General features: G+C 44.4%; 1 protein-coding gene across 1 annotated transcript in view; it reads right to left on the bottom strand.

Moving 5' to 3' along the window:
* The window catches only part of ADAMTS12 (ADAM metallopeptidase with thrombospondin type 1 motif 12), a 744,436-nt gene that overhangs the window by 708,124 nt on the left and 15,679 nt on the right, over window positions 1–20,633 (bottom strand). Inside the window, exon 2 of the mRNA XM_030193011.1 lies at window positions 11,866–12,224. Within this exon, the coding sequence (XP_030048871.1) occupies window positions 11,866–12,224 (359 nt within the window). The remainder of the gene's footprint in view (window positions 1–11,865; window positions 12,225–20,633) is intronic.

Raw genomic sequence — 20,633 nt, forward strand, 5'->3', positions numbered from 1 at the left:
CAGATTTGAAGAAGAAGAAATAAATATATACCACAGAACTGGAAAATGTTGACACATTTAGACTGACTCTGGACTTCTGCATGAAGGTAGCTCTGCCCTCATTATTCAGTATCTGTCTTATAAATAGTAGTAATAAACAATATTAAGCGCATTTTTGTAATATACCACTGCAGTCCACAAAGCAAAAGGAGCAAGTTCCTACATACCATCTTTCTCTTATGATCTAGGCACAAGACAAAAAGATTTTAAATGCTCTCAGGTTTCAACCCAATTCATGTTTAATGTGGGATATAACTGCCATAAATAAGTAAATAAATAAACAGAAACTCTGAATGTTGAGCACCTGATTCTTATAACATAATGCTGTTTTAGTGACCCTTTATCAGGAGAAAACATTCTCTGCATGAATATAACAGTGCTAGGGTGTCCCATAACCAGCCCCTCCAAATGACACACTGATTATGATATTTAACAAATGATGACTCTTCCTATTAAAAGTTATTCCATTATTATATTTCCTCTGTGTACATTCGTATACTGCATAAGCCAGCATGTTTGAAAATATAAGTGGGATCAAATAAAAATGGTACCAACCAACAATAAAGAACAAGAACATGGCAAAAGTAGGTCAAAGGTTTGTTTACTTTGTTTTGAGGGTACGGGGTATCAATATGATAGCTGCGAGGGGCAGCGGAAAGAGAAATTAAACTCAGCGGCTTCAGCTTATTGTTGTCAAGCTCCTGTTCTCTTCTCAGCAGGGTTTTTTGAGGGGGTACTTGGGGGTACTGAGTACCGGCACCTTTTCCATTGTCTGCTAAAATTGACTCATGGACCCCAAGTTTTAATGAAAGAGCTCAGGCTCTACACACAAATTCTGCCTTGTCATAGATTCTGTGACTGGTTGCAGGGGGCCTGGCTATTGTGGGGTGGGTCCCTCAGTAATCACCCCACCCCTGAAGGGTGGCTTGGCATTTGAGTACCGGCACCTTTTTTTGCTAGATAAAAAGCACTGCTTCTCAGTCAAATTTCCTTGGGCATTGAGACGCGTGGGCAGCGCTGAAGACAGCTGCTTCCTGCTGCCCCGGTCCATTTCACTGCTTTGTCCCACTCCAGGAAGTTGAAAAGGCGGGATGAAAATGGGGCAGCTGGAAGCAGCTGCCTTTAGTGTTGCCCGCACTGCAGGTCACTACTGGAAACAGGGAGGAGAGATAGCTGGCTGGACCCGAATGAAGGGAGGGCGAGCTCAGCTGCTTGACCAAGGGGACAGGGAGTAGGGAACCTGAGGAAGCAAAAAACCACTTGGCTGGTCACTATTGTTTGGGGGGGGGGGGATCTGAGATGGAAATGGGGGGCCTGGGCCCCCGAGGCCCCCTGTAGCTATGCCACTTTATGAGAGAAATAGAGAATGGGCTTAGGCCCCTTCCAAAGCTGCAGTGTCTGTTCAATGGTTAGTGGAATAACTAAATCCCCACCAACCAAAGAAATCTGCTGTCTGACTCACACTCTTCCTCCTCGTACTGCCTTAGGAGCGAAGAAGTCAGCGGGGTGCCTCCAGCCACCAACGTTTGCACTTCCGGAGAATGCTCAGTGAGTGCCATCATCGGCGGCTGGAGGCACCCCCCCCTGACTTCCTCACTCCTGACGCAGCATACAAAGGAAGGCGGCCGCTTTGGCAGTGGATTCTTTGATTGGTGGGGCTTTGGCATTCCCACTACCAAAGGTATGATATCCAATGTGGGGGAAGGGGAGAGAAAAGAAATGTGTGCCCCTCCCCCATGGACTGCTAGCTACGTACTGCTTTTAATCACATGATTAAAAGTTTTAATTGCGCAATTGATCGTGATTAAAAACTGTAATTGAGATGCAACCCTAAAAATAACCCATCTAAATACTAACCCACTTTGATAACTTAGCCCCTTTAAAGAACTGTATCTGAAACAGACTGTAATGAAAATCTCCCATTTGATCATTTGAATGATATACATTAGATTTAAAAACTAGTCAAGTAATGACTGTTTCTGATCATGTCAAGTAAAGATATGGTTGTCTCAGCCAATGATACTTTTAGCATTAAATAAAAAGAAGCAATAGTGCGTTTTAATTTGCTAGATGCAAAGACTTAAGAGGTTAGCACTCTTCAGCTTGGAAAAGAGATGGCTGAGGGGGGATATGATAGAGGTCTGCAAATACTGGGTGGTGTAGAATGGATAAACGTAAATCATTTTTGTACTTTTTTCAAAAAGTACAAAGATTAGGGGACATTCAATTAAGTTACATAGTATGACTTTTAAAACAAACAGGGGGAAAGTGAAGATACTTACCTTGCGCAGGTATTCTCAGAGGACAGCAGGCCTTATATTCTCACAAGTGGGCAATATAGCGCTGTGTTGCCCCGTCCGGGCTTTATAACAAGCTTTAAGAGATTTGTGGAGCATGAGACTTGCTCCACCACTCATGCGCAGGTGCCTTCCCACCCATTGCGAGGGCACGGTTACCGCAGTTAAATACTACAGCAGGAAAAATAAAAATAGGAGACAACTACTAGGGGAGGTGGAAAGGTTTGTGAGAATATAAGGTCTGCTGTCCTCAGAGAATACCTGCTACAGGTAAGTATCTTCGCTTTTTCTGAGGACAAGCAGGCCATTGATTCTCACATGTGGGGTATCCCTAGCATCCAAGCTCACTGAAAGCAAACTTTGGTCAATTGGGCCTTGCATTGGCAAGGACATAACTCAGATTAACCTGAAATAATATACAATTGAGTGAGAGTACAGTCTGGAACAGAATAAAATGGGCATAGGGGGCTAGCGTTGGATTCTAGACCCCAAATCGATTGAGCCACACTGTCTGCCCGAACAGACTATCACATTGGGTATCCTGCTCGAGGCAGTAATGATATGCGAATGTGTGGACTGAAGACCATGTCGCAGCCTTGCAAATTTCTTCAATGGAGGCTGACTGCAAGTAGGCTATCGACACAGCCATGGCTCTGATATTGTGAGCCTTGACATGACCCTCCAGTGTCAACCCAGCCTGAGCATAAGTGGAAGAAATGCAATCTGCCAGCCAATTAGAGATTGTGTGTTTCCTGATGACAACCCCCATCCTGTTGGGATCAAAAGAAACAAAAAATAAGGAGGACTAACTGTGGGGTCTGGTCCACTCCATGTAGTAGGCCAATTCTTGCTTGCAGTCCAAGGTATGCAAGGTGCTCTCACCAGGATGGGTATGAGATCGGGGGAAGATTGTTGGCAAGACAATCGACTATTTCAGATGGAACTGTGACACAACCTTTGGTAGCAACTTAGGGTGCATGTGGAGGACTACTCTGTTATGATGAAACTTAGTATAAGGTGCATCCACTACCCTGTGAGCTGAAGTAACAGCCACCAAGAAAATGACCTTCCAGGTCAAGTACTTCAGATGGCAGGAATTCAGTGGCTTGAAAGGAGCTCTCATCAGCTGGGTGAGAATTACATTGAGGTCGCATGACACAGGTGGAGGTTTGATAGGGGGCTTTGACAAAAGCAAACCCCTCATGAAGCAAACAACTAGAGACTGTCCAGAGATGAGATTACCTTCTGCACGTTGATGATAAGCACTAATTGCACTGAGGTGAACCCTTATGGAGTTGGTCTTAAGACCAGACTCAGAAAGGTGCAGAAGGTATGCAAGCAGGGACTGTGTAGGACAGTAAAAAGGTTCAAGGTCCTTGCCCTCACACCAGACTGCAAACTTCCTCCATTTGAAAGAATAACACCTCTTAGTGGAATCTTTCCTGGAAGCCAGCAAGACCCGGGAGACACCCTCTGACAGACTGAGGCCCAGATGCACCAACCAAACGTAAAAAAATCAAAATCGTAAAAGTACTTAGCGAATTTAAAAAAACGAAGAATGCAGTAAAAAAAAAAAGCTCAGAAATGTTTGGTGCGGTATTGAAAAGTACAAGGTATCATACGTCCGTAATCCCCGTCGATAAAAGGTCCCTAAAGCATGCGCAGAGCAGCCAAGGGTTATGCTGGCTGTTCTGCGCATGCCACTGTCAAAACAAAAAAACAAACAAACACGTGGCTTCCAAAATAAAAACAAAAGTCAAAAAAGGACCGGGAGGGGGCAAAGGCGCTCGTCAGGAGCGTCCTGTTTGAACGGCCTTGCCCCCCCACTCCGTCCGAGGTCACCGCTGCTCCCTGCTTTATAAATTTAAAAAGCAAAACGAAGAAATCCTTACTTTAGAAGCCCCGGCCGGCCCCCCCTCCATTCCTCTCTACTCTTCTATCAACTCCACAGCTCCGCCTCCTGACACCCTCCGCCCTGTGCCCCGCCTTCTCCGCGGGTCGTCGCCGCCATTCCCCCCCCCTCCATCGGGCCCCCCTCCCTCTTACCGGGCCCGTGCAGCGCCTCTCACCTCTATGTGAAGGCGCTGCACGGGCAAGAAGATCAGCTGACGCCTCTGTCTTCGCCCATTCTTCCTTCGCGTCTCTCTCCTTTTGGGCCCGCCCTCATCTGACGTAAGTAACCAATGTAGGTTACTTACGTCAGACAAGGGCGGGCCCAAGAGGAAAGGACGTCCTCCTTTGCTCCCGGGCCCGCCCTTGTCTAACGTAAGTAACCTATGTTGGTTACTTATGTCAGACGGGGGCGTGCCCAAAAGGAGAGAGACGCGAAGGAAGAATGGGCGAAGACAGAGGCGTCAGCTGATCTTCTTGCCCGTGCAGCGCCTTCACATAGAGGTGAGAGGCACTGCACGGGCCCGGTAAGAGGGAGGGGGGCCCGATGGAGGGGGGAATGGTGGTGACGACCCGCGGAGGAGGCGGGGCACAGGCTGAGGGTGTCAGGAGGCGGAGCTGTGGGGTTGACAGAAGAGTAGAGAGGAATGGAGGGGGGCCGGTCGGGGCTTCTAAAGTAAGTATTTCTTCGTTTTGCTTTTTAAATTTATAATGCGGGGAGCAGCGGCGACCTCGGACGGGGTGGGGGGGGGCAAGGCCGTTCAAACAGGACGCTCCTGACGAGCGCCTTTGCCCCCTCCCGGTCCTTTATTTTTTAACTTCTGGATTGATTGGAGAGGGAGCGGGAGCAGCGGCGACCTGGGGCGTCAATAAAGGACGCCCCTGGCGCATGTTTTCACCCCCCTTGTTCTTTTTTTTTTTTTAGTTCTACATTAGAGTTTTTAGCCGGAGAGCCCTAACGAGAGGTACAGACCTCTCGTTAGATTTCTCGGCGTTTTCCTTCGTTAAACCAATCGGAAAACGTTAGTGCATGTCATTTCAAAAGGGTTTCTACACTAATTGCTCATCTGTATTCCATTTTCGTTAGCTGCTATGGTCCTCGAAAAATGGGCTTTAGTACATGCAACGGTTGGCAATTTCTTCTATAAAGGGTCCTTAAAGGGTCGTTAAAGTTTTGTGCATCTGGGCCTGAGAGAAGCAAATTCTAGGCTCTCAACATCCAGGCCTTGAGGGTCAGAAACTGAAGGTTAAGATGTAGAAGAGATCCTTCATTCTGCGTGAAGAGTGTCAGAAAACACTCCAATCTCCACGATTCTTGGGAGGATAACTCCAGAAGAAGAGGGAACCAGATTTGCCAAGGCCAGAAAAACACAATTAAGATCATGGTCCCGTGGTCTTGCTTGAGTTTCAGCAAAGTTTTCCCCACAAGAGGAATGGGAGGATACGCATATAGGGTAGTGGCATCTGACGCTAGTCTGTCATGGGCCTGAAGCCTGGAGCACAACTAAGGGGCTTTGTGATTCAGCTGAGTGGTAAAAAGATCCACTGAATGGGTGCCCCACAATCGGAAGATCTCATGGGCAACGCCCATATTGAGAGACCACTCATGTGATTTATAACCTTGCTCAGTCTGTCATCCAAACTATTGTTTTTGCCTGCCAGATAAGTGGTCCGAAAGAACATGCCATGTTGGCAAGCTCAGCGTCACATCTGGATGGTCTCCTGACACAGAGGGCATGATCCAGTGCCCCCTTGCTTGTTGGTATAATATATTCCAACCTGGTTGTCTTTTTGAATGAGCACAATTTAGTTGAACAGCAGATCTCTGAAAGCCTTTAGAGCATTCCAGATCACCCAAAGTGCCAAAAGATAGATCTGAAGACCTGTTTCCTGGAGAGACCATGCTCCCTTATTGTGCAGCCCATCTACATGAGCTCCACAACGGTCACGTTCGTGTTCCCTACCTCAGTGCAGGCGGCGTCCTCGAGCACCGTGCGGCTCCCTGCCGCCTTAACTAGCGCTGCACATGCTCTGGCTCCTTTCTTGGGCGATGCTACCCTCTTTGTTTCTCCAGCGCTCCCGCGCCCTGGTTTGCAGCGTATCTGCAGGTGCTTATTCAGCCTGGATGCCTCGCTCCGCCTTTCGATCTCGCTGGGATTGGGTGTCCCTGTGGCTGCCTCTGTGGCTCCTCCCCTTTCTCCCTTGTGGCCTATCTGGGTGCCCCCTGCCTTTCAGTCTGCTCCCTGCTCCTTTCCCATTGGTTGCCAGCTTTTCTCTCTTCCTGCTTTCCCCTGTGGCTGCCCTCTCCTCCCTTTTGGGCTCTGGCTGACGTCAGACGCCATCCCTTTATCTGCTGACCCTCTCTTTGGAACCTTGTTTCGGCTTCTACTCCAGTAGGAGTTTGTTTGCGCTGTTTTGCTTTCCATCTGCTTGTTTCCTCGTTGCTGATCTCTGTCTATATCCTGTCTACTCTCTGTGCCTGCTGCCTGCCCACTGACCCAGCACATACCCTGACTACTCCCTGTGCCTATTCTCTCTGTCGGCCACCTGCACCTGGGGCTCAACCTCCGGGGAACGGCGGTCATCGCAGGTGAAGCCTCAGGCTTGTCTGACCACTGAGTCAGGACCTAGGTCCTCCTCTTCTCCAGGAAGTATCAGTGTTCTACTCAGCACTAGGACTCAGGTGTCTGACACCAACCCAGGAGCAATGCATTGGTCATCAGCACTTTTTAAGCCTGAGGAATTTAGAATGGAAGTCCCAGGGTCAAATTGGATCAAACAGTCCACCATAGCAGAGAGTGAACAATGTCTGGAGACACTTGGATGACATCTTCCAGCTCTCCAGTAGCCTGGTACCACTGGGAGGCTAGAGTCCATTGCACTGATCTCATGTGAAGGTGTGTCATGGGTATCACATAAACTGTGGAGGCCATGTGGCCTAACAACCTCAACATCTGCTGAGCCATGTCCTGCTGAGAGGTTTTAACCTGAGAGGCCAGAGTGAGTAGAGTGTCCACCCTTGGTCCTGAGAGGAAAGCTCAAACCTTCTGCGTATCGAGCAGGACTTCAATGAATTCCAATTGTTGTTCAGGGTAAAGATGGGACTTTGTAGTTTATAACTAACCCTAGGAGTTCCAGCTCCCAAATAGTCCTCTGCATGGACTCCTGAGCACCATCCTCCAATGTGCTCTTCACCAGCCAATCGTTGAGGTACAGGAACACATGGAGGGGCATAATCAAAAGGGACACCCAAGTTTTCCTGGGGACGTCCTTGCAGGACGGCCCTATGAAGGGGCGGGGAAACCCGTATTATCGAAACAAGATGGGCGTCCATCTTTCGTTTCGATAATACGATAGGGGACGCCCAAATCCTGAAATTTAGGTCGACCTTAGAGATGGTTGTCCTTAGACTTGGTCATTTCTGATTTTTGGAGATAATGGAAACCGAGGACACCCATCTCAGAAATGACCAAATCCAAACCATTTGGTCATGGGTAGGGTTACCATATGGCTCCAGAAAAAGGAGGACACATTGATCCAGTTCAGGTTTTGCTTCCATTGAAAGCAATGCAAGTAAAACCCAGACTGGCTCAATCTATCCTCCTTTTTCTGGAGCCATATGATAACCCTAGTCATGGGAGGAGCCAGCATTCGTAGTGCACTGGTCCCCCTGACATGCCAGGACGTCAACCAGGCACCCTAGGGGGCACTGCAGTGGACTTCACAAATTGCTCCCAAGTGAATAGCTCCCTTACCTTGTGTGCTGAGCCCCCCCCCAACTCCCCCAAAACCCACTACCCACAACTGTACACCAGTACCATAGCCCTTAGGGGTGAAGGGGGGCACCTAGATGTGGGTACAGTGGATTTCGGGTGGATTTTGAAGGACTCATATTTACCACCACAAGTGTAACAGGTAGTGGGGGATGGGTCTGGGTCCGTCTGCCTGAAGTACACTGCACCCTCTAAAACTGCTCCAGGGACCTGCATACTGCTGCGATGGACCTGAGTATGACATTTGAGGCTGGCATAGAGGCTGGCACAAAATATTTTTAAAGTTGTTTTTTGATGGTGAGAGGGGGTTAGTGACCATTGGGGGAGTAAGGGGAGGTCATCCCCGATTCCCTCCGGTGGTGATCTGGTCAATTCGGGCACTTTTTTGAGGCTTGGTTGTAAGAAAAAATGGACCAAGTAAAGTCGTCCAAGTGCTCGTCAGGGACGCCCTTCTTTTTTCCATTATGGGTTGAGGACGCCCATGTGTTAGGCATGCCCAAGTCCCGCCTTAACTATGCCATTGACACCCCCCCCCCCCGTGAACTTTGGTTGTCCCTGCGACGGAGAGCAGTTGTTGACGCCCAAAATCAGCTTTTGATTATGCCGATTTGGGCGACCCTTGGAGAAGGACGCCCATCTCCCGATTTGTGTCGAAAGATGGGTGCCCTTTTCTTTCGAAAATAAGTCTGATGGACTCCCAGTCTGCATAGCGATGCTGCGACTACCGCTAGACATTTGGTAAATACCCTGGGAGCTGATGCAAGGCCATAAGGCAACATGTAGTACTGGTAGTGTTGTGTTTCAAGCTAAAATCAAATATACTTCCAGTGAGCTAGAAGTATCGGGATGTGAGTATATACATCTTTCAAATCCAGAGAGCATAGTCAATCATTTTCCTGAATCTTAGGAATAAGGGTGCCCAGGGAAAGCAACCTGAACTTTTCTTTCACCAGGAATTTGTTCAGAGCTCTTAAGTCTAGGATGAGACGCATCCCCTCACTATTCTTTTGCAGAAAGTACCTGGAATAGAATCCCTGCCATTCTTTCCCTGGTGGAACAGATTCGACCTTATGGGCCTGTAGAAAGGCAGAGAGTTCCTCTGCAAGTACCTTCTTGTTCTGCGAGCTGAAATATTGAGCTCTCAGTGGGCAATTTGTAGGTTTTCAAAGCCAATTTAGTGCGTATCTGAGACGGACTATTTGGCGAACCCACCAGTCACCCACCAGTCACCCTCCCCCTGGGATGGACACTGTGGTAGCATGCAACGTCTCAGGTAGGCATCCAAACCCGATGGAGAACCTCTCCGAAAACTACAGGCTGTAGTACAGCTTGTAGTTTTTGGAGAGGTTCTCCTATAGAGCTTCTGGAGCAGCGATCTGCAGTCAGGACTTTGGCGTCCTCCATCCCCTGAAGAAGCCTCACTGTGAAATGGGTCTGTCAGGTTTGGATGCCTGCCGGAGACGATGCATGCAGTTTTGCTCAGTCAGCTAAGTTGCTTTTTTCACATTTCGATCATAGCAATATAGTGGAGCATCTTGATCTTGCAATCACTTTATTTTTGCACACTTAAGCAAACAAAAATCAAATAAATTTAAAATGTTGCCCAAACACATATAGGTTGGATCGGGGGGTTTTCTGACCAATGATTAAAGAAATTGAACTGTGACTACCAAGTTTGGAAAGTTCCAGCATTGTTGCTGTGGGTCACGACTTTCTGAGGTCTTTTCCCCCATTTTTTAGCTGCTTGTCCTCAGAGAAATAGTTTTTCATTCAACAAATAGTTAAGCTCTGGAATTCATTGCTAGAGGATTTAGTATCAGTGGTTTGTGTATCTAGGTTTATAAAAGGTTTGGACAAGTTCCTGGAAGAACAACCCATAGTCTGCTATTGGGATAGACATGGGACAAGCCACTGCTTGTCCCTGACCTGAATTGGCCACTGCTGGAAGCAGGATACTGGGTTAAATGGACCATTGGTTTGACCCAGTTTGGCTATTCTTATGCTTTTATGTAAACAACTGGTAGCATCTGCGGCCAACAGGATCACACTGGGTAGTTATATATATTACAATCACAGTTTCACAAGACAACAATGAAATTAGAAGAGACTGTAAAAAATGAATCCAGAACAAGAAAATAACAGAATTATAAAAGTCAAGGAAAAAAATCCCTCTATCCTACTCTCTCTCCTCTGTGAACACACATACAAAAAACACAACGGGATTCAGCCCCTCGGTGTCGGAGGCGTTCCAAGATGGCGGCACGTAGTTGAGTGAGCTCTGAACTCCTCGATTTGATCGCGTTTTAAAAATTAAATTTCTTTGTTTATGCCTCATACCAAACGGAAGGGTACGGTCCGGGGTAAAGCTTCGATGCCCCGGACCTCATCCCCGCAACAGCTTTCGATCGAGCAGTTCATCTCGCGAACTTCTTCCCAAGACGCCGTGAGTGTTCCTGCTGTTCCCCATAGCGGGGGAGCTATGGAGGACTTGGGATTCGATGTCACTCTTTCTCCTCCGGCGCTTAGACCACCGCCCCACCCAGAAGGACGCCAGAACCAGAGAGGTTCCCTCGAATCCGAAGAGGGTGTCGACGGTGAACCCCTAATCGAAGGGGCTGGAGCGGCGATACCAGACGGGTCGCAAAGGCCTGAGGGCCTGAGCCTAGAAGGAAAGCTTTTGAAATCTGCACCTGGGTCGGTGTCGTTGGAGAACATTTGGAGCGTTCTCCAACAATTAGCGGTGAATGTGGATAAATCTACGAAAGAACTATCTACTTTTGTAAGTACAATGAATGTCTTTTCTGAATCTCTAACTGGTATAAAAAAGGAGTTTACAGCTCAAACTCTAAAGCTCAATCAAGATGTAAAAAAACTTCAAGATTTATCTTCAGAAATGATAAAAGACAAAGCTATAATAGCAAGAAAGATTGATCAAATTGAAAATTATAATCGAAGACTCAATCTGAGGATTCTGAATTTTCCAAGAGAGAAAGGAGTAACACCGTTGGATGCCTTTAAAAAATATCTAATTGAAATTTTGAAATATACCCCAGAAACTTTACATCCAGTTAACAAAATTTACTACATAATGAATAAGATCTCCTTGGAAGCAGGATCCTTAACTGATAAACCTTTAAATTTAATGGAACAAACAAATTTAAATCTAACTGAACTGTTGGAAGCTACTATATCGGATCAATCAGAAAGAATGACTTTAATGGTTCAATTTGTTTTCTTGCAAGATATTGAAGCTATAAAAAGACTATACTTTTGTCGAATAAATGACTTGTTTTATGGTAAAACAGTTCGTATATTTCAGGATGTAACGAAATAAACGCAGGATATTAGGAAATCCTTTTTGAGCATGAGGAAAGAGACCCAGGAATTGGGAGCCTCTTTCTTCTTGAACTACCCAAGCAAATGCGTGGTGAAACATCAAGGTTTAAAATATATATTCTTCCAGCCGGAGCAGTTAAGAGTATTCATTGACTCTAGGAAGTTATGATTTTTCCACATTCCAACTAATGTTTAAAGCTATAAGAAATTAAGGAAGAATATTACGTGCAAAGTCTGTTCTTTGTTATATTTACTTATAATTTTTCCCCATTTATTCTTAGTAACGCCTTGCTCTTATTTTGTGATATAAAAAGGGCATTAATGTATCTTCGTAAGATGAATGTGATAATTTCATAATATTATGTCTGATTTACTTAGCAAGTTTGTCTTGTATTGTAAAGTTTGAAAAGTATAAATAAATAAATAAATAAATAAAAAAAACCACAACGGTTTATTCCTAAAGAAAACAAGCTGCATATTTTCTTATACGTGTGGCCAACTACTGCATTGTCTCAGATTATTGTACTTACCAGGCCACTGCACGTACTGATAGCTGCAGACCCAGTCCCAACACTTGGCTGTAGCACAGTGCCAGTGAGGTGACATGAGGCTCCCGAATGAGGTACATTTTTTCCACCAGTATGGTTTCCATATCGTCTCTCCAGAATGTAGTTACCAGAAAGTAATCCTTCATTGATTGTTAAATTGAAAAACAGTTCTTTGCCCCTATGGTTAATTTTGTAATACAAGCTTTCTTTTCCATGAAGCTCTCTCTTCCTTCTGGTCCTTGAAAAGTGATGATACAAATTATAAGACAGAAAATGTCCAGTTTCGTCTACTTTCACAGGTGTGACCACATCATATCCTGGCAACGTCTTGATAAATTGCTCTGAAAAATAATCACATGGAACAATTTAGTTTAAGCACTGTGGGCTCATGTCTATGACAACTTCTTTGTGTAAAATAGTGTGGTGTCATGCTAACCCACTTGAATATAGACTAACAAGGGTCGATACATTTTAAAAAAGAATATAACTTTTTATTGCACTAAGATAGGGGTATGTTTACTAAACAGCATTAGGAATTGCAGTTAACATGGATTTTAGTGCATGTTAGCTATAAATCTAATGCTTTGGGGGGTGAATGCTTTATGCAGGTCGTGTGCTAATGCAGTATGGGACTCCTATGTATGAGCAGAAGCATAGCCAGGTTGAGGGCACAGGGGGAGTGGAGAGCAGACTGTAGACGGTGCCATCGTGTATTTTAAACATGACAGATCATGTGAAAAAAGGCGCTGGCACCGTCGGAAGTCCGTTTGTGGGAGTGGCTGCTCCCCTGGCGACCTACCTAGCTGCGCCTCTGTGTAGGAAGCCCTGAGTGATACAGCGTTAACTGAGCTGTTTCCCATTAGCATGCATTAACAAAGATGTGCTAACAGGATTATGGTCCTATACCCATGCCGTGCCCACATTGTGTCTTCTCCCCAAAAAATATCCTAACATGCGTGCTAACAAGTATATTACCGCAGAACAAGTTAACGTGCTCATGCGGTAACTCTATTAGCGTGTGGCAAAGCAACTGATAAAATATCTGGAAGATCATGACATTTTGCATTATAGTCAATCAAGGTTTACTAAAGAGACAGTACTAACCACTCTAATATCTGAAGTATCTATACAGATACTTGCAGTAGCTCTATAGGAGAATTAAGTGACTTGCCCAAAGTCATAAGGGGCTACACTGGGAATTGAACCCAGTTCCCCTGGTTTTCAGGCCACTGCACTAGCCATTGGGCTACTCCATGCCTACAGTGCCAATTAGCTCCAATTAACACAAATATTGTTCAGGCCACTTAGCAGCTAATTAAAGGGCCCTTTTACTAAACTTAAAAATGGTGTTCCACAGGACATGCTCAGGCATCCTGCAGCAACTGTCAAATGTGTGCACGCTAACCGCACTCTAAAGGGTTTTTTTTTTAATATGTTTTGTTTGTGAGGGCGTATCTGGGGCTGGAGAGTGGGCTTTTCTGTGCTAATCAGTTAGTGCATCTCCATTAGCAGATGCTGATTAGCACAGGAATAGCATGTGAGCCATTACCAGCTACAAAATGGGTGGTGGTAAGTGCACACACACTAATTGGTTTTTGTAATAGTCACACATTAATGGCAACATTAGCACATGGCCATTGATACAAAACAAAAAAGACAATTTTTACAGCTGGAGTAAAAATGGCCTTAGTGTGTGGGAAAAACCTGTGCAATAAGCGCACTAAGGCCACTTTTCACTACAGTAACGTGGTAACATATAATAGTAACAGCTTAGTAAAAGGAACCCTAAGTCATTAAGGGACCTTTATACTAAAGCATAGCACAGCTAATAGGATTAGCATGCACACGCTAAGCTTTAATAAAAGAGCTCCTAAGTTACATACGCAACTGATCTTATTCTATAAGTTGTACGGGCAAATTTGCACTCTGGTCAGAAATTTGTGTACGCAACTTTCTAAAATGAAGGGGTTTATGAGTAGTTTTCAGGAGCTAACTGTTCTGACCAGATGAAGTGTATTTCTGCTCCCAAAAGCAAATCACAAATGTTATTAAGGTAGTCCAATGAACACATATCACTTTATGTCCTTTTGTTTTTATTAACATGGAGGGAGGGGAAGGGAGGAAGTAATCAATGTAGGCAACCATTAAGACAGGTTATTTTACCACCACTCATGAACAAAAGACCCTTGCACAGGTCTATGCAAGCAGGCAAAAACAGCAAAGCTGATACCAAAGATGATGGAAAAACAAAATGTCCAACAGACGCAAAGAGTTCACATCAGAAGTTTTATTCAAAGTATGCAATGGATTCGACACAAATCGTGTTTTTTTTCCACAGAGGCCTGCCTCAGGCGTCTCTGTAAAATGCAAGTATTTAACTTCTCAGTGCTCTGCTACATTTTACATTTGCTGCTACTTTCTGTGTGGAAATCGAAGCGTATTATATAACAACGTGCATAGCTTAATTGGTTAACCAGCTAATCAGCACTGTCAACTGGATGTTAACAAGCAATTATCAGCCCTAATTGGCATTAAGATTTATGCAGACAACTCACTAAGGGCCCCTTTTACAAAGCGGCAGTATGCCCAATGCGGGCTTACCATTCCCTAAAAAGGAAGTACCACTGGGCTACCACAGCAGCCCAGCGGTAGTTCCTACCCACAGTGCACTGTCATATCCAGTGCTACAAAAATATTTTTATTTTTGTAGCGCTGGTGTGTACCCGGTGGTAATCAGGCAGGTTACCTGGTTACTGCTGGGTTAGCAGGGGAGTATTGGCTCCCCCCTGAAATGGCCGCGCAGCCATTTCCTGAATAAAGAAAGACCTACCTTTTACCCGCTGCAGTAAATTGGGCCTTGGCGCACATCAAAAAAAGAGGCCCTACGAGCCCTGTTTACTAAGGAGCACTAGCGTTTTTAGTGTGCACTAAAAATTAGCATGCACTAACGCTAGAGACATCCATATATTCCTATTGTTCTCTTTAGCATTAGCATGTGATAAAAACGCTGGCACACCTAGAGTGCAGCTTATTAAACCTGGCCCTAAGTGTATTCTGTAATGCGGTGCACAAGTTCTAAGGCACAGAGTTGAAAGGGGGCGAAGCCACAGGCGGAGCATGGGCATTTCTAAAATTTATGCACATTGTTATAGAATACATCTGCTCTCCACTTAATGTAGGTGTCAGGATTTATGCAAAATAAAACAGAGTAAACGGCCACAACTAAATTTGATCACGGGAAGAGGCACTCAGTGTATTCTATATATCGCATTGCAATTTAAGCCTATTCTATAAAATATAGGCGTGATTTACAGAATATGCCTAGGCGTATTTCTTTTTCTATGCAGAATTTTCAGGTGCCATGTATAGAATCTAGCCCTGGGGGGTAATTTGATTTGCTTACTTTATTTTTGTCTATTAGATTGTAAGCTCTTTGAGCAAGGACTGTATTTCTTCTATGTTTGTGCAGCGCTGCGTACGCCTTGTAGTGCTATAAAAATGCTAAATAGTAGTAGTAGTAGTAGAAGCGAGCACTCTTGTGTTTGTTACTTCTGTGATTAGCAGGCTCATTTTCGAAAGAGACGGACATCCATCTTTTGACATAAATCGGAACATGGTCGACCATCTCCCCAGAGACGTCCAAATCGGTATAATCGAAATCTGATTTTGGACGTCTCTAGCTGGAGTTCGTCGCAAGGACATCCAAATCTTAAGGGGGCATATCGGGAGTGGACATCTTTGACCCATAATCGAAAAAAGCAGGGACGTCCATGACGAACACTTTTTTTTTAGGGTGGGAGGCGGTTAGTGAGTACTAGGGGAGTAATTTAGAGCACATTTTTGTGGTTTGGTCGTAAAAAAAAAAGGACCAAGTAAAGTCATCCAAGTGTTTGTCAGGGACGACCTTCTTTTTTCCATTATCGGCAGAGGGAGCCCATGTGTTAAGCATGCCCCAGTCCCGCCTTCGCTATGCTTCCAACACCACCCCCCCCCCCCCCCCCCCCCCGTGAACTTTGGTCATCTCCATGATGGAAAGCAGTTGAGGACGCCCAAAATCCACTTTCGATTATGCCAATTTGGGCGACCCTGGGAGAAAGACGTCCATCTCCCAATTTGTTTCGAAAGATGGGCGCCCTGCTCTTTCAAAAATAAGCTTGCTAGTTACTAATAACCTGGGTTAACAGTAAAATAACCTTTATTTCTTTAACTTCTTTGAATATACTTGTTGCAATTAGGAATCTTTGTCCTATTTCTAACGTATCCTTTTTTGTCTGAGACATGGGATAATGATATATTTATCACATTGAATTACGGAGCATGCACCAAATCTGTTACCAAAATTTCAGGTAGTTTTCTGAAAGTCCTTAGTTATTCTAATTGTCTAAGGTTTCCAATGGGGAAGTCTACTACTACTACTTAACATTTCTAAAGCGCTACTAGGGTTACGCAGCGCTGTACAATTTAACATGGAAGGACAGTCCCTGCTCAAGGAGCTTACAATCTAAAAGACAGGTGTACAATCTAAAGACAATCTAAACAATCTAAAGACAAGTGTAGAGTCTGTCTGATAGGGCATACTATATTTCACGAAAGGTTAGGTGCCGAAAGCAGCATTGAAGAGGTGAGTTTTAAGCAGAGATTTGAAGATGGGTAGGGAGGGGGCTTGGCGTAGGGGTTGAGGAAGATTGTTCCAAGCATAGGGTGAGGCAAGGCAGAATGAGCGGAGCCTGGAGTTGGCAGTGGTGGAGAAGGGAACTGAAAGGAGGGATTTGTCCTGTGAGCGGAGGTTACGGACGGGAACATAGGGGGAGATGAGGGTAGAGAGGTAGTGAGGAGCCGCAGACCGGGTGCATTTGTAGGTAAGGAGGAGAATCTTGAATTGTATGCGGTATCTGATCGGAAGCCAGTGAAGTGACTTGAGGAGAGGGGTGATATGAGTATATCGGTTCTGGCGGAATATAAGACGTGTGGCTGCGTTCTGAACGGATTGAAGGGGGGATAGATGGCTAAGTGGGAGGCCGGTGAGGAGTAAGTTGCAGTAGTCAAGGCGAGAGGTAATGAGAGCGTGGAAGTCCTATGATGTGTCTAGATTTCAGATATAGTAATCAGATCATATCATTTTCATCTACTGTATCACAAGCACATTGTTCTGCAGGCATAGTACATTGGATAGAATAGCTCTTAGGATTAAGATGGAATTTTGTTTATTTATTTATTACACACATTTATAGACTGTCCTTCACATTATGTTCCTAGCTGGTGCACAATAAAAACACATGAAATAAGTATGTAGTGGGTACCTCTTGTCAGGTAAGTCTACTAGTGGTGTCTCCCCAATGGGCCATCCCATACCTCACTCAACAAATGCAGTCTTCTCCAAAGGTGCAAGTTAACCCCAGGGAAAAAGGATATCCCTTCAAGGCCCAGGCATAATTTCCCCTTTTAATACAAATGCTTAGAGACAACTGCTGGAGTGCTTAAGCTAATTTTACTGAGAACTGCTGCAAAACATAAGTATTTTTTTCTGAGGTAGTCTCTATTTCTGAGGTTTACAGCATTAAGGGGTCCTTTTACTAAGGCATGCTAACAGATTTAGCGTGTGCTAACAATTAGCGTATGCTAAATGATAAGACACTAATTATATTCCTATGGAGTCTTATCATTTACCACGTGCTAATCAGTGCATGCTAAATCTGTTAGTGTGCCTTAGTAAAAGGACCCCTAAGTAAACACTGTAGAGTCATACATTTCTCATCACTTTCATCTGTGTTTGTGATCCCCTCCAATGATTGTCAGCCTTTTTTAAGGTCTGGGGTTTCCTGTAGGCTGCGCAGGCCTAATTTCTCCTGACTAAAACTTCATAGTCCTTCCATTTTAGGATCCTTTTCCACAGAGTTTTTCTCTCTCTCTCTCTCAATAGGAATATTTTTTTCCACAATATCTTCTCCCATAGTTAAGCTCCAGGCTGATGTTTCACTGTTTTCTCTCTTCAGATTTTGGCTCAAGATCTCTAGTTGATGATAGATCTTGGATTCTTGCAGCCAGGAATAGAGGTGGTAAAATCTCCAACCTGTACACTCCCTTCACAAGAGAACAATTAACTCAAGACTCAAAGTAATCTGCACACTAGACATTTACTACTAACTAAGCCGAAAGACTGAGCCCCAAACACATGCACTGTAACAGCAAGCCATGAAAAGACATATCAACTACTCACTAGGGGTCTCTAATTTATATATGGGTAAGTGGCATATACCTGTTCTCTACCCTACACATGGTGTGGTCCTGAAACCAGAAGCATCTTGGGCTAGAGAGGGCCCTGAAATGCTCCTTACAAATAATTAAATAAAACATCATAATAAATGCACGCACAACATTAAAACCAACATATTTACAGACCTCAATCTTCCCTCCTTATGGAAATATCAGTCCTAGTATTCAAACAAAGCCAAGCTCCTAAATTTGGGCCCCAAACTTAAAACCCAAAGAAGGGAAGTTATCAATATGGGCTACTGTAAAGTTGGGTCATTTTAGCACAGAATCTAATTGCATAAATGCCATCCTGTACTAAACATGACTTTTGGTAAAATAACCCAACTTAACAGTAGCTTACATTGATCACTTCCCCCCTAAAGTTTCTCTGAAAATTAATTTTAATTTAGGAGCTTCATTCATTTGCCTAGATGTATGAGCCTAGTGCTGAAATTCAGTGCAAAGCTCCTAAGCTTTTTTCCCTGCCCTAAATCCATCTCTATCACCCACTTTTTATACACCTAAATTTAGAAGTTTAATGAAATTTTTAATATAAGGGGGAAGTTATCAAAGTGGGTTACTGTTAAGTTGGGTTATTTTAGCACAGGAACCGGATGTAACAGTAGCTCATGCTGATAACTTCCCCCCTAAGTGTAGGTACCTAGCCCTAATAAATTTTCAAAAACGCCAATTTAGGAGCAGCTCTCAAAGTTAGGAATTAGAGAGTGAGGGCCATAGGGCTAGGCAACATCCCCAGAAACTCTCTCACTCTAAGGTTGCAGTTCAGCTGCTGCACGGCAGGGGGCACTAAACCTGCCATGCCAGAGACTGAACTGCAAAGGCAAATGAGCAGAAGAATGTTGAGCTGGACTGGTTGGTCAGGAAGGTGGGGTTTGACATGGAGCAAAAGGTAAAAGTTCTCCTGTAGCTGAGAAAGAGACAGGCCCTGACACAGAGGTCTCAGGAGCAGAGACAAGCCCCAATACAGAGACTTCACAGAGAGAGTGAACAAAGTGAGAGGACCCCAATACAGAGGCTCAGAGAAGGTAGTGTGGCCCAGGATATGTGTTGTTTGAATGCTTCTAGTTGCTGTGACCTGACTGAGGTAAGCCAATTGTTATTGAGGGTTTTGAGCTGTGTGCTGAGGTCTGGCAGGCCCAGACCTGGAATACTGAGAGAGAGAATAAGAGACTTTATTTACTTTGCCTGTGAAGCAATAGATCCAAATGTAAATAAATAAAACACTTATATGCTGATTGATATCCCTTGTCTGGTGGAGTTATTCCCATAGACCGCCATACTGCTCGGCCGGGGTCTCACAGGAATATAAACCCTTTAGATATCAGGCCCATTCCCTTTATCTAAATCCTTCTCAGCGAAGACCATCCTACTTCAAAGCACATTGTATAATAAATTCATTAACAAATTTTAAATGCTGTTTTAAAATACCATGCTATGACCTGCTTTTTAAAATTAATATATCTTATTGTAAGTGAAGTGTTGGTGGTTGCTCATTCCAGTACTTTGAACCAGCTATAGACAGTAACTTATTGAGACACCCACAATGAGGGAAAAACTAATGGTCTCTGAGTTTGGGATCACAGAATATGACTAGGGTAGAAAGTTGAGAGAACTGGGGATGACATTTTGAAAGTGTTGAGTCGATATTCAGTCGGCAGTGCTCAGCGACTTGCTGACCACTGCTGGCATCAGGTCTGGAAATTCAATGCCAGGTCACGTCCAGGCTTCAACACTGAACTTCTGGGTTTGCAGCATTGTTTCCCAACTTCCTCAAGCCAAGTACCCACTAAATCTAACAAATTTCAACCCAATACCCCTGATCACTGATCAGCAGAAATTTTTTAATTGACATTTTATTATTAAACTGCTAACTAACTTGGCAATATATATATAACACGTACAGGCCATTGGACACGGTATTCAGAACAAGACACAGTTATATTTCACTCTCATATAAACTGTCTGGCTCTTTGACAGCTGGTATGTTGTTCTTACAGTCTGAGTAAAAATGAACAATGAGACTTACAGACAAGGTTTATTTATAAAAACAGAAGAAAAAGTTCTCCACAAAAGTGAAGAACTTCCCCATGGTGACCAGTCAGATTCCTTGTTTCAGATGAAACTTGATTGATCACTAAACTAAAAATAAATATCACACAGTAATAACACAGACGTGCAAACTCTCTGCAGAATATACAAGCAATGCAACCACTGAAATGCAAAGTGTGGCCTGTTACCTCTTTTAGGGGTCCTTTTTGTTAAGGTGCGTTGAAAAATGGCCTACGGTAGTGTAGACGCGTGTTTTGGGTGCACTTGGAATGGGTAGTACTTCGGAAAATGCTACCCTAGAGGTTCTGGATTTGATCTTTCTACCTGAGAGCCTAAATGTGGCTTCCAGAATAGCTCCATCCTGCGTGGGTTCCCTCCCACTGTCCTCTTTGTTGCCGGTACCTTTTCTAGTCAGTACCTCAATTAGC

The sequence above is a fragment of the Microcaecilia unicolor genome, chromosome 2 (genome assembly GCF_901765095.1).
Source record: "Microcaecilia unicolor chromosome 2, aMicUni1.1, whole genome shotgun sequence".
Taxonomy (NCBI): domain Eukaryota; kingdom Metazoa; phylum Chordata; class Amphibia; order Gymnophiona; family Siphonopidae; genus Microcaecilia; species Microcaecilia unicolor.